The 12349-nt window shown below is 41.4% G+C and overlaps 1 protein-coding gene across 1 annotated transcript in view; it reads left to right on the forward strand.

Moving 5' to 3' along the window:
• Positions 1 to 1069: 1069 nt before the first annotated feature.
• The window catches only part of LOC104461352 (nuclear receptor coactivator 6-like), a gene marked incomplete at its 3' end in the record, with an annotated part of 11444 nt that continues 164 nt past the window's right edge, over positions 1070 to 12349 (forward strand). The window contains exons 1-5 of the mRNA XM_010072907.1: positions 1070 to 1304; positions 4487 to 4642; positions 5229 to 5351; positions 6833 to 6961; positions 8653 to 9469. Coding sequence (XP_010071209.1) covers positions 1070 to 1304; positions 4487 to 4642; positions 5229 to 5351; positions 6833 to 6961; positions 8653 to 9469 — 1460 coding nt within the window. The remainder of the gene's footprint in view (positions 1305 to 4486; positions 4643 to 5228; positions 5352 to 6832; positions 6962 to 8652; positions 9470 to 12349) is intronic.

The following is a 12349-nucleotide window of genomic DNA, read 5'->3' on the forward strand; positions in this document are numbered from 1 at the left end:
TTTGGTTTTGACGTCAGCTTTGGCTGTTGGTGTAGGTGGTTTTAATCTTTTAGCAATACTTGCAAAGGTTTGGCTGTGACAGTGGAGGTCTTGCCTGGAGGAGTCAGTGCCGTAGCCCTTGTAACTCCTTGTGTTGGAGCGGAGAAATGTGTATCTTAATTAACATTTGTATTGTTCACTGTAGGTGTAGGGATAACTTTTATCCTAGGTTGTACTTCTGTACACATAGCAGCTTAGATTGCTATCATAATGTCAAGCAAAATTTATTGCCAAGTCTAGACATTTTATAAACTAAAGAACATCAGGTGTGTGACTTGATTTACTGAATTCATTCTTATCCAAGCTCAACAGGGGCATGGGGGGAGTTGTGGGCTAGCACAAGGGGAGCAAATTTCAGGCTGCAATGTGCATAAGCAGCTGGAAACACCTAAAACTTTACAAACTTTTAGAAAGAAGGCATAGTATGCCTGAGATTTCCCTGAATGTGAGTATATTTGTCAAATGCTAAATTTATCCTGGTAAAGATGTGCTGTGGCTTTCCTATTGCTTTGCTGGACAAAGGAGTGCCTATTGCATCTGCAGTCTCTAAAACTAAATTTAGTCATTTTTTCTATCTTTCTATAATTAAAGTGAGTGTTACAATTTCCTAGCAGTCAGGCACTGCAGCCTCAATTACTGGGTACCTGCTTGTCCTCTGTACAGTATGGAGATGAATATAATTGATTTGCTTTTTTTTTTCCCCCCTTCTACCTTCCTTTCTACCTGACTATTGTTTTAGGTCAACTGGAATACTTCTCAAGTCCCATGCAGCAGGATTCTGTCAGGAAACCACTTCAGTTTGTTCTAGCAGACGAACAGCTTGGATACTGCAATGGACACCGTTTTCAGAGTCGCACAGTTTGCCTCGCAGACCCTAGCCCTGGCTCACACGGTAGGTTTTTCTGTCAGTGGACCTATGTGCCATTGAAAGCAGTTGTTCATGTCTTTACACACTGTTATACTGACTAATTCTTTTTTTTCCCTTCCAAGCATCGTCTTAACATCTGACAGGCTCCCATTGTTGGCAGCAATGGTTTTGGGTGATCTACCTAACTTAAAAGATACGTATGCCTCCTTGTGCTCCTCAGCTATGGAAGACTTAGAGGTGGATTTTGATTCAGGACTGGAGGAAGATGAACTGAAACAGGAGGCTGCTCCTGAGGATTCCACGATCTTTGTAGCTTTTAAAGGAAATATAGGTGACAGAGACTTTGAGCAGAAACTAGATATCATACTGGAGAATGTGCCTGGCCTTTTACACATGGGTAAAGTACCTTCTTGTCATTTTGTGACTGTCCTTAAAATATTTATTTATGTAGTCAGGGTGTGTGTATAGAGAAATACATTGTATTGGTTTTGAGTTACTTAGTTTGTAATAAGATTTGTTTGGGTTATTCTTAGTGAATTTGGGAGCTGTTTTTCTCAGAGACACACACAAAGCAGAAGTTTCTGCGGTTGTTTTATTGTTTAAAACTGTTTCATTAGTGAGTTCGTTTACTCGTGTTCACTTCCCACGTTTTACTTGGTTTTTTCTCTTTTGTTTCCCTCCATTACATGTTGCTTTGTTATATGAAAGTGAAACCAGCTTGTCCACACAGGAGGTGTTTTTTAGTACCAAAATCATACAATTTAAACCACGTCAGTTGAGCTGACAGTAGGTTCACTCTTAAGTAACCGTGTTGATTCAAGATGTTACTGGCCCTTTGCTGCTAAATTGACCAACACTACCTGTTTTTTTCTTCTGCTGGGGGACATGGCATGCTCTCACTGACCCCTGCGTGCCCACTGAGGTCTAGGGACAGCTGTGTAGCTAGCGGGTGATAACAGGCTTTTGGGACAATAACATCTTTTACCAGTCGATCTAGATCTGGGAAAAAACATGTGTCCAGTGCGTGAGCATCTTGGCAAAGGCTCTTACAATGATTGTACAAGTACAATCTTTCATAATCAACAGCCCTCCCTTGGGAATGGTGCAGTGTTGGGGTGGCTGGGGTCCATGTCAGTGATATGCTCCCTCCCCACCACCAGTTTCCCAGCGACGGCCCTCATCTGGTATCACTGGAACGGTCGGTTAACAGCTTAATTTCTTGCCATTAGTATCATAGAATCACGGAATCATGAAGGTTGGACAAGACCTCAAGGATCATCAAGTCCAACCGTCAACCCAACACCACCCAACCCACTAACCCATGTCCCTGAGCACCACATCTACACGTTTCTTGACCCCCTCTGGGGATGGTGACTCCACAACTGCCCTGGGCAGCCTGTTCCAATGCCTGAGCACTCTTGCAGTGAAGAAATTTTTTTCTAATATCTAGCCTAAACCTTCCCTGGTATCGTTTGCTGTAGAAACAGTTAAAGCCAGGTGGGTGCCTTACATGCGGTGGCAGGAATGAAAAATCAGAAGGGCCTTGGAAGCTGGGACCACAGCAGTGCTGGTTTGACTTGGCACAATGTCATATAACTGCAGTCTAAAACTGCCCATGCACTCTCTCTCTCCCTCTCTGCTGTTTCTGAACCAAGCTTTTACTGGTAACTATAGGTTGCCATCCCAGCACTCTGCTCTTCTGTTGCATGGGCTCTCAAAATCACACCGTACAATGAAGAATCCACCTTTCTTCTTCAGGCGGGCAGTCGTCGTGTTTAAACAAAGCTATTTTTCTAGATTAGGTTTTAAAATGGTCATGGCATTGCTTGTTTTTTCAAGAATGTAAAATACCTTCTCAGAAAACTCATCTATGACTTTTGAATTGCCAAACTGAATTTCTTTGCCACTTTGTTGTTTTCTTTCCATTTTGTTGTAATCAGTTGGGTCTGGTGTCAGTCCTTGGGGTCCTTGCTGTTATCTCTTGAGGAGATGATAAGTTGGGATAAGACAAAAATACTATGAAGCAATACTACTGTTTTGAGCTGTATCTTACAAACAGTTGGAAGTAGACATAAAACTAACAGTTTCTGGTATAAACAGATAGGTGTTAATGCCATAGATGAACTGCAGCTATACGGAGTGGCCTTTGTTCTACGGAGGCATCTGCATGCTGGATTTGTTAGGAACATTAATGGCAGGGTTAATTAACATGATTCAGACCTCAGCTGAGAAAGCAGAAAGCAAATTTTTTAAAATCAATGTCAAATTCATTTGAATATTGTCCACGTGACAAGTTAATTAAACTGATTCAGAGCAAAATAGGATGTTCAGCATGTTGAGTTAGTGAATAACATTGGTTTAGACTTGGCAGATGCAATGTTTGAGAAATGAGAACCTTGGGTACTGAAATCTAGAAATACTGAAAGTGATAATGCCATTTTTATATGTAAAATATTGGAACATTAATAACTGTAAGTATTGGACTGTTCAGACTTCCACAAAAGGAGGTTTTAAAACTACTCCTGTCATGTTTCCAGCTAAAAACATGTTTATAGGTAGAAAGATGATGGATTTCTACAATACCATTACTGTAGCAGCAGAAGGGACTTGGTGAACTAGGTAAGGACAAGTGATTCCTGAACAGGAGTGAGTTATTGGCATTCTTAAATGACATGTTCTATAGAATCAAAAAGTTATCAAGCTTCCAGTAAATCTGATGTTACAGTGGAAGAACTGGCTGATTAAAATTTTGGCCAATGTTTAGTGTTTTCAAAGGGACTTATTTTTCAGAAAGATAGAAACTGGTAACTTATAAATCTGTATTAGGAGTATATTTTTAATTATGCTTAAATGCATTTTGTAGCAATAATTTAGTTAGGTACCACTTCAGATAAATATATCCAACGTGACTGCCTTATCTTTTTGCTAGTTCCCACCTGTTACTTTTGAAACAGCTGATCTACATAGAAACACTCCTGTGTAGAATAGGTTTTCAGAAAACCTGCAACTAAATATTTTGCATTACTTTAATATGCTTTTTTGCAGTGGATTGAAGATACCTATTCAAAAAACCTAAGCAATATAATGGAAATCAATGAAATAGTGCTAGGGCTGTTTGCACTGGCCCTCTGGAAAAAAAAATTAATAATTTCACAAGCGTTTGTAGGCAAATGTTTCAAGAATGAGGGTCTCATTCTTGTAATCAGTTTTTTTCACACATCCATCTGTTTCACTAACATTTACAAAATCAGTTTTATTAGATATTTTCCTATCTTTCCAAAGTAGTTTGTCAACAGATTATTTACATTTTTTGAGGAATATTATCAAGTAGTTGTGTTGGCAGTTGCGTTGGTTATCAATTTGGTAGGTTTTATATTGCCAATTTTTGGAAAAGACCTGAGGAGGTTCGGCTGTATGGGTCCGTGCTGGAGAAGCCTCCTGTACCTGGGACTAACCACTGAGAATTTTCAAAGCCAAATAATGGTTTCAGTTTTTTCAGCTGTGCTTTTTTACCAGGCTATTTCATCATACATGTTTGAAAACTGCCTTTGCACTGACTCTGACCGTTTTTCTTTGAAGAATCCAACAAGTTAAAACTGCAGAAGATAGAGCCTTGGAACAGTGTCCGCGTTACCTTCAATATACCCCGTGAAGCTGCTGAGCGGCTGCGAATTCTGGCTCAGAATAATAACCAACAGCTTCGGGACTTGGGAATTCTCTCTGTTCAAATTGAAGGTATTTCACACCTAATTTGCTTCCAAAGACATTAAACTAAAATTTAAGTATACTCAACAGACAGTTTCATGTACTTCGCTAATGTTGCAAAACTTCTAATTTAGTAGTTTGGAGAATGACTTCAGTGAAAAGGTAGCACCAGATTTTATTCTTGCAAGACTAGGTTTAATAATAAAAATGATATCTGGAAATCCCCTGAACATCAGGAAGCCTGCTGAAAAATGTATTTCGACTGCTAGCTAGCAAAATGTGCCCTGATTTTTTTTTTCCCCTAATTGTTTCTTATGAGGCTTTCTTAAAACTAAGTTTTCAGTGGATTTCACATTTGAAATATCCATTCTGGACAGTTGTCCAAGAGCACACTCAGGGTGAAACCAAGGGCCTTTAGTGCTTGTCATGGTGTTTGTTTTTCTTAAAATTGCAATCCCGAAGATGAGGGTGCTATGATGCGTAACTGTGCTCCTGAAGTGTGCATTATAGGTAAAGTTTGTTCATCCTTCCCTGACGTCTTTTAAATGTCCTTTTGAAAATGTCTGTATTCAGCTTTTCCATCGTTCCATTCACCCAAGCTGTGCATTACTTTTAGGGGAAGGTGCTATCAATTTAGCTTTAGCTCAAAACAGAAGCCAAGATGTCCGAATCAATGGGCCCCTGGGAGCAAGCAACTCAGTGCGGATGGAAACAGGGTTTCCCATGCAAGGGGGGCAAGGTAAATTCCTTTGGGTTTTATTTGTTTAGCTTTATACACTTTGAAATTTGTTACTAAGCTAATCCTAACATTTCAGTGATTAGAGCAACTATTGTTTTCAGAATTATAATTGCCGTTTTAATTGATGTGTGTTCTTGTTTCTGTACTGTCAAACCCTATCCCACATTGTGTAAACTAAATAGTTGGCTGTGTTGTGTCCCACAAACATTGGAGTGATTTGGGTGGGGCAGATTGCTTTGTTTGGGGTTTTTTGAGGGTTTGGTGGTTTGGATTTTTGTTTTGGTGGTTTTGGTTTGGTTTTTTATTTTACATAAAGACTCTTAAAGCAGGTCAGTCTTGTATAGTGAATTCACTGTGAAACGTGTGGAAATTTTTCACAGTTTTCTGTTTGGCTACCTTTACAAAAATGAGCCTAAACCTCTATTCAGTGTACAATAATAAACTATTTTGGATTAAATCCATTGTAATTATGGGACGGGCAGGACACTGTCATTGTTAGCCTCTCTGTTCATTTTCTGATAAACTTTTGAGATCTGATCATAGAGAACTAATTTTTGTGGAGAGGTGTAGTTTTATTACGCTCTACATTTTAGAGTATTGTATATGCACAATAAATATTTTTTAACTACAAAGGTCAGATTTTTGTGAAGAACTAAAATAAGGCTACTATGTAATTGGTTTTAATAGCTGAATCGTAAGGCAAAATAATTAGTATCTTAGTAAACAGGATTTAAAGCAATTAAAAAACTGGGAGCGTTTTTTGTCGGAGGCAGCGTAAGATGCATGTGTGGCTGTTGATGAGAAGGGATGGAAAGGACATTTCACCTCGGTCGAAACCTGATGGAACAGTAGTTAAATCATTGTGCTTAACAACAAATGTAAAGCATTAAAAGAAAGGTTTACTTTGAAAGCAGATGCTCTAATCTTCACTGTGATGATCACAAGCTTCATTTCCTGCCTGCAGGTCTACAGGATAAATGTAAACAGCATGAATATAACAACAGGGTAGCCAACAGGTCAGCAGTATAAACCATCCTATAAAATAGCAGCCTGGGGAAGTGAAACAGTGACATTTTTCCCTGTTACAACACCTTCCTTACTAGTATCAGATCTAGTATCAGATTTTGGAAAAGCCTTGCTAGGTGTATAACTTTGATGCAATGTTGTCACTTGTTACCTTTAGTGACAAGTCAGGCTCCAGCAGTTTGTGAGCTGGTAGTGTTTCCTTTTATAACCTTTTTAAGGGTTTAGCACCAAAGGAAGAGCTTCAGCATGACCTTAACTTGTTCGTTTTATACCAGGGAGTCTAAGCTTTCAGACAGAGATCTGTGTACTCGGGTTATTTCAGACAAAGAATTCTTAAAGTCCAAAGAAATGTTTTATTAACAAATACAGTTTTTTTAATTCTAAAAAAAAAAAAATCTAAAATTTTTCTTTATGTAAAAATGGCAAGACTTGATAATTTTATTTTTTTTTTTAAGGTTTAATAAGAATGAGCAATGCTGCAGCTGTCATGATGTCCCAGAGTGGAAATGTGCCCTCCTCTATGGTGGCAAGTGGTGCTAGTGCTGAGCTGCAGCCAAGAACACCTCGGCCTGCCTCACAGCCAGGTGGTAACATTTAGTTGCAGTACTGACCTGAATATGTTGTTGAATTTTTATTCTTCAGCACACAGGCTTGAGTGTGTACTCGTAAGAGTGCGCCAGAATTGTCCTGGAGTATTTCCACTGCCCTTTCTGGGAGTTACTCTTTCTGTGGAACCCTCCCTGCCCCCATTCATCTGGTAAAACTTTTCAGATAGTTTGGGTGCCTAATGAGTCACCAGCTTGCTTGGTATTTTGTTCATATGTGTTGATCAGTGGTATTTTTGCAGTAAAACTGTTGTGGCTGAGCTTTATGTTTAGATAAAGGTAAGAGAAGGGTCGGTTGGATGAGGCAGATGTCCCTGGCAGGAAGCAAATGCAGCAGACTGAGCACAAGTGCTTTTCAGGAGGGGGAGGCAGACTGGAAGTTTAAGTCTTGGGGATCTGGGGCATGTGAATTTTTAGGGTTTATTCTTCACAATTCTGCCAGTACAAACTACTTGCATTTTGAGACTACAGAAAAAAGAGAGGGTTATTACTTGTCCCTCCATAAAACGGTGGCAGTGCCTGCCAGCTTCTGTAGATCTCTGCAGTGTTTGTTCTTACAGGCAGCGTTCTTCATAAATGTTTTAAATATTCTGGGAATATTAGTTTATGATACTATCTTAATTCCTCACTAGGCCACTTTTTTAACTGTTTAATAGCCCCAACAAGCGGCTTATACGTACAAACGGGGGGACGAGAGGCTGGAGAGCAGCCCCATGGAAAGAGATCTGGGGTTTGGGTTGATGGCAGGTTGGACAGGAGTGAACAGGGTGCCCGAAGGGCCAGCCGTGTCCTGGGCTGCATCAAGCACAGAATCGTGAGCCGATCGAGGGAGGGGACTGTCCCACTCGACACTGCGCTGGTGCGGCCCCACCTCGAGCACTGAGTGCAGTTTTGGGCGCCTCAACATACGGAGGACATCAGACTATGAGAGTGTGTCCAGAGGGTGACCAAGGTGGCAGAAAGTCTCGAGGGCAAGACTTCTGAGGAGCATCTGATGTCACTTGGTTTGTTCAGGTTGGAGAAGAGAAGGCTGAGGGGTGCCCTCATTGCTGTCTGCATCTTCCTCAAGGGGGGCAGCGGAGGGGAGGTGCTGATCTCCTCTCCCTGGTGACCAGCGATAGGACACGAGGAAACGGGATGAAGCTGCGTCAGGGGAAGTTCAGACTGGACATTAGGAAAAGGTTCTCCACTGGGAGGGTGGTCGGTCCCTGGAACAGGCTCCCCAGGGAAGTGGTCACGGCACCCAGCCTGTCAGAGTTCGAGGAGGGTCTGGACAACACTCTCAGTCATATGGTTTAGTTTTAGGTAGTCCTGCGAGGAGCAGGGAGTTGGACTTTGATGATCCTTATGTGTCCCTTCCAACTACGGAGATTCTGTGATTCTAAGTCTGTAGAGGACTTACATTAGTCTGTAGCAACAAGTGCTGTGGAGCTATCGTGCTTTATTGTAGAGGTTATAAATCGATGAGACCTGGCTTCTCAGGGTGCCCAAACATTTTGAAAACTTTTAGAGCATCGACTGTTCTGTCTGTTGGAGAAATTGTAACACTAGAGCATAAATTTTTATGCAGAGTGAGCAAATGCAAGCAAGCAATTTGCCCTTTCTTGTTTTGGGGTGGGTTTTGTCTACAGTAGGTTATTTTTTTTTACTTTTCTTTGCTATTTTAATAGATGCAATGGACCCACTCTTGTCTGGGCTAAATATCCAGCAGCAAAATCATCCATCTGGATCTTTAGCTCCCCAGCTTCATTCAATGCAGTCAGTTCCTGTAAACAGGCAGATGAACTCAGCCAACTTTCAGCAGCTACAGCAGCAGACGCAGTTGCAGACACGTCCTCCCCAGCCACATCAGCAGCCACAGCAGGGTATTCGGCCTTCATTTACTTCACCAGCACAGGTTCCAGTTCCCCCTGGCTGGAACCAGCTTCCTTCTGGAGCACTTCAGCCTCCTCCAACCCAGGGAGCGTTGGGTACATTGACAGTAAACCAGGGCTGGAAAAAGGCCCCGTTGCCTGGACAAATGCAACAGCAACTTCAAGGAAGACCATCTCTAGCAACAGTACAAACTCCTACTCATCCTCCACCTCCATACCCTTTTGGAAGCCAGCAAGCTTCCCAGGCTCACTCAAACTTTCCCCAAATGAGCAATCCTGGCCAGTTTACTGCTCCTCAAATGAAAAGCCTTCAGGGAGGGCCCTCACGAGTTCCTACGCCACTACAACAACCCCACCTGACCAACAAGTCTCCTGCTTCCTCTCCCTCCTCCTTCCAGCAGGGATCTCCTGCATCATCTCCAACAGTTAACCAGACGCAGCAGCAGATGGGACCAAGGCCTCCCCAGAGTAGCACGCTTCCCCAGGGATTTCAGCAGCCTGTCAGTTCTCCTAGTCGTAATCCAATGGTGCAGCAGGGGAACGTACCCCCCAACTTCATGGTGATGCAGCAGCAAAACCAAGGTGCACAAGGTTTACACCCTGGTTTAGGAGGTAAGAAGCACTGAGACCATTTATTTTTAAAAGGAAATGAAACCTAAAGTGGCTAGAACTAATGTTGCTGTTAGTTTTGAAAAGATCCTTTAAAGACGACAAAAGCATAGGCTGAGTGTAACATGGGTATGGGTGAATTAGCATCAGCACCACTTTATTTCTGCTACCTATCTCTGTCCTGCGGTGTCAGAGTGATAACCTAAGGGTGGAGTCTGGGCTGCTGCAGAAAGAAATTACTGTATGCAGTTGCTGGTTATGACTGCCGGTTGTCCTTTTGACAATTATTCTGCTGCCTTTAAGCAAGTTCAGGATGTTCAGACATGGTGTGGATTTTTTTGTTGTTGTTTGGGGTAGTTCTTTTTTTGCAGGGGGGAGGGGCTGGATTTTTTTTGAGAAAAAGAGTGTAATGAGAATGAGCGAACATTTTCTTTCCCTCTTCCACTTCCTCTGACACCATTTGTATTTTCTGCTACAGAGTGAGGCATTGTTTTGCATCTTCCCTTCTAAGTTGTGGACATCTCTTCTTTATCCTGACTTTGTTTGTCACGAGTTTCTTTCCATATAAAAGTGGAAAGAGCCATTATTGCCATGCTGTTGTCCTCCCTATTCTAAAATTAAGAGGTCAAGGGATGTTCTAGCTTCCCCTTTGTCTGTGTTATATTTAGTTTTCTCCTCGGACCTCCGCACTCACATCTTTTACTCACTCCTCCTAGAATTCTTCTCTAACAGTGAAGGAATTTCATTTGTCAGTCCTAAGATCTCTTTTGTGTCCTTGCTGTTTTTTCCCCTTTGAGCCTCTTGTAGTTCTGTGCCAGACTTGTAGCACTTCTCTGCTCACTCATTTGTTCGTCTTTCTCTTGAATGGCTGCTCTCACATACCCACACAAAACCTCTTGCTTAAGCTTTTAAAATATTTTCTTTCTGTACTTATAAAATACGAGCCATATTCTTTGTCCACCTACACACACATCTATATTCTAGTTTCTTGCATTCTCACATTGTACTGAAATCCATCCAAAAAGCTGGAATACCTGTTTCTTGGTCTGCTGATCTGGACAAGCTTCTTGTTTTTGCTGTTTGTACCATAGGTCTCATTTGAATTTAGATGAATTGTCTTGGTTTCAAGGTTTTCCTCTTCCAGACTGTTCTAAGGATATGCCCGTGCCCTGTACTTGGTATATCTTCTCTTGTCTCCATCTGGAAGCAGTTATTTTTATTTATTATAGTCACATTTCCCTACAGTTTAACCTCTCTAGCCATATGTCCCCATCAGGAATAATTTCCTCTAGGCAGCATAGCCATGACCTCTATAAATAGTATAACCTCTGTGTTCTCCTTCATTTCTAAGTAAACCTACTACAAACAAAACCCTACATTTTTGAGTAAAAAATGACACCCCAAATAAACTGTCAAAATACGTTATTTGGACTCACTGTAGACCTTCCTGCTAAAATCAGTAATCCTGCTGTGAGCTATATCCTCAGCTGATTTAAAAAGACAGGATTCCATTGGTTTCAGCAAAGCTGTGTTGCTTCTACTTGCTGAGATTTTTGCCTGGATTCTGTGTGTGCTCATTCCTTGCTGCAATTTTTATGGTAATTAAGTTACAATTATGGATCATTCAATTTTCAGGCCATCTTGTGTTATGTTAACTAAGTTGTAATTACAGATTTTTCAATTTCTAAGCCATCTTGCGTTTAAAGGTTTAGTGTAGATGAATGTATTCAGATGCTTTCCATTTCACCTAGTTAAGTTAGCAAATCAGGATTTATGTTAGATTTGGAATAGGCCAAGTTAACACTTCTCCTTTTTTCAGTTCAAGCATTCCTATGTGCAAAACTTTCCTAAAAGTTTAGCAGAACTAGAACTAGAGTCCGGTGATATGATGTTTCAAGAAGTATATGTTCTGTATTTGCAGATGTGTCTTACTGTTTGACCTGTAAACTTGATTGCTTTGAAATATTAGTTACAAACCTAAGACCAGATGAATTAACACAAGCAGTGAAATTAAGCGTGCAAGAAAGCTGTAACTGTAGAAGAAACCAAAGTCAAATTCTGGCTGTCTGTCGTGGATCAGAAGAATAAAGGAGGGCAGGGTTGTTCCTAGGTCTGTGGCATCGTCTGTTTGACAGTGAGTTGAAAAGAAGTGGGTTCTGTTAAATCCATTTACGCTGCCGCCGACGTTGGTGGGCAGAGGGGAGGTTTTGCTCTCTGTCCCAGGGCAGTGGTGATGTTTTGATAGGTCAGAGTGTGGGCGTTTTGCCAGACAGGGACCTGGTAGAATTACTTGCTCCTGCAGGAAGAGTGGGGTGATTTGAATGAGCAGCCGTTGCAGGCTCTGGACATGCTGTCTCGTGAGGTTACTTGGCCCACACTGGGCTGAGAAGTTATTTGGAGTGTGCATACACACAGCAGCAGTGTGAAGGAGCGCTGGGAGCATGTACCTGGTGTGTTACGGTGAGAGCTGCTGAGAGGAGCACATCGCTGTAGCAGAAAGGCCAGTTATTTGCCTTTGCATACACGGAGTATGGTAAGGGCCTGATAAGGGTTGAGATGCAGTAGAGAAAAAATGGCAAACTATGTTACTTTAATTTCCGGTTTCTAAAGAGTCAAACACGGACTTTTTGCCTTCTCTGTGGGGTAAGTTCTGTATCTAAATTACAGTTTGAACTGTGTCGTAGTAGCTTGTTAAGCAGAATTGTTGCACCGATAGGAGCTCAGCGGGTTTCGTATATTGGTCAAAACCGTCTTAAGTGTGTAATGTGACAGCACAGACTCAAAGGTATTCTTTCTGTCATACTCCAATTATAGATTTTATCTTTTTTTTTTCCTTCCTGTTTTCTGTACTTACTAATAAGAAAATTCTTGTGTTCAGGAACGC

The sequence above is a fragment of the Pterocles gutturalis genome, unplaced genomic scaffold, assembly GCF_000699245.1.
Source record: "Pterocles gutturalis isolate BGI_N339 unplaced genomic scaffold, ASM69924v1 scaffold39802, whole genome shotgun sequence".
NCBI classification, from domain to species: Eukaryota; Metazoa; Chordata; class Aves; order Pterocliformes; family Pteroclidae; genus Pterocles; species Pterocles gutturalis.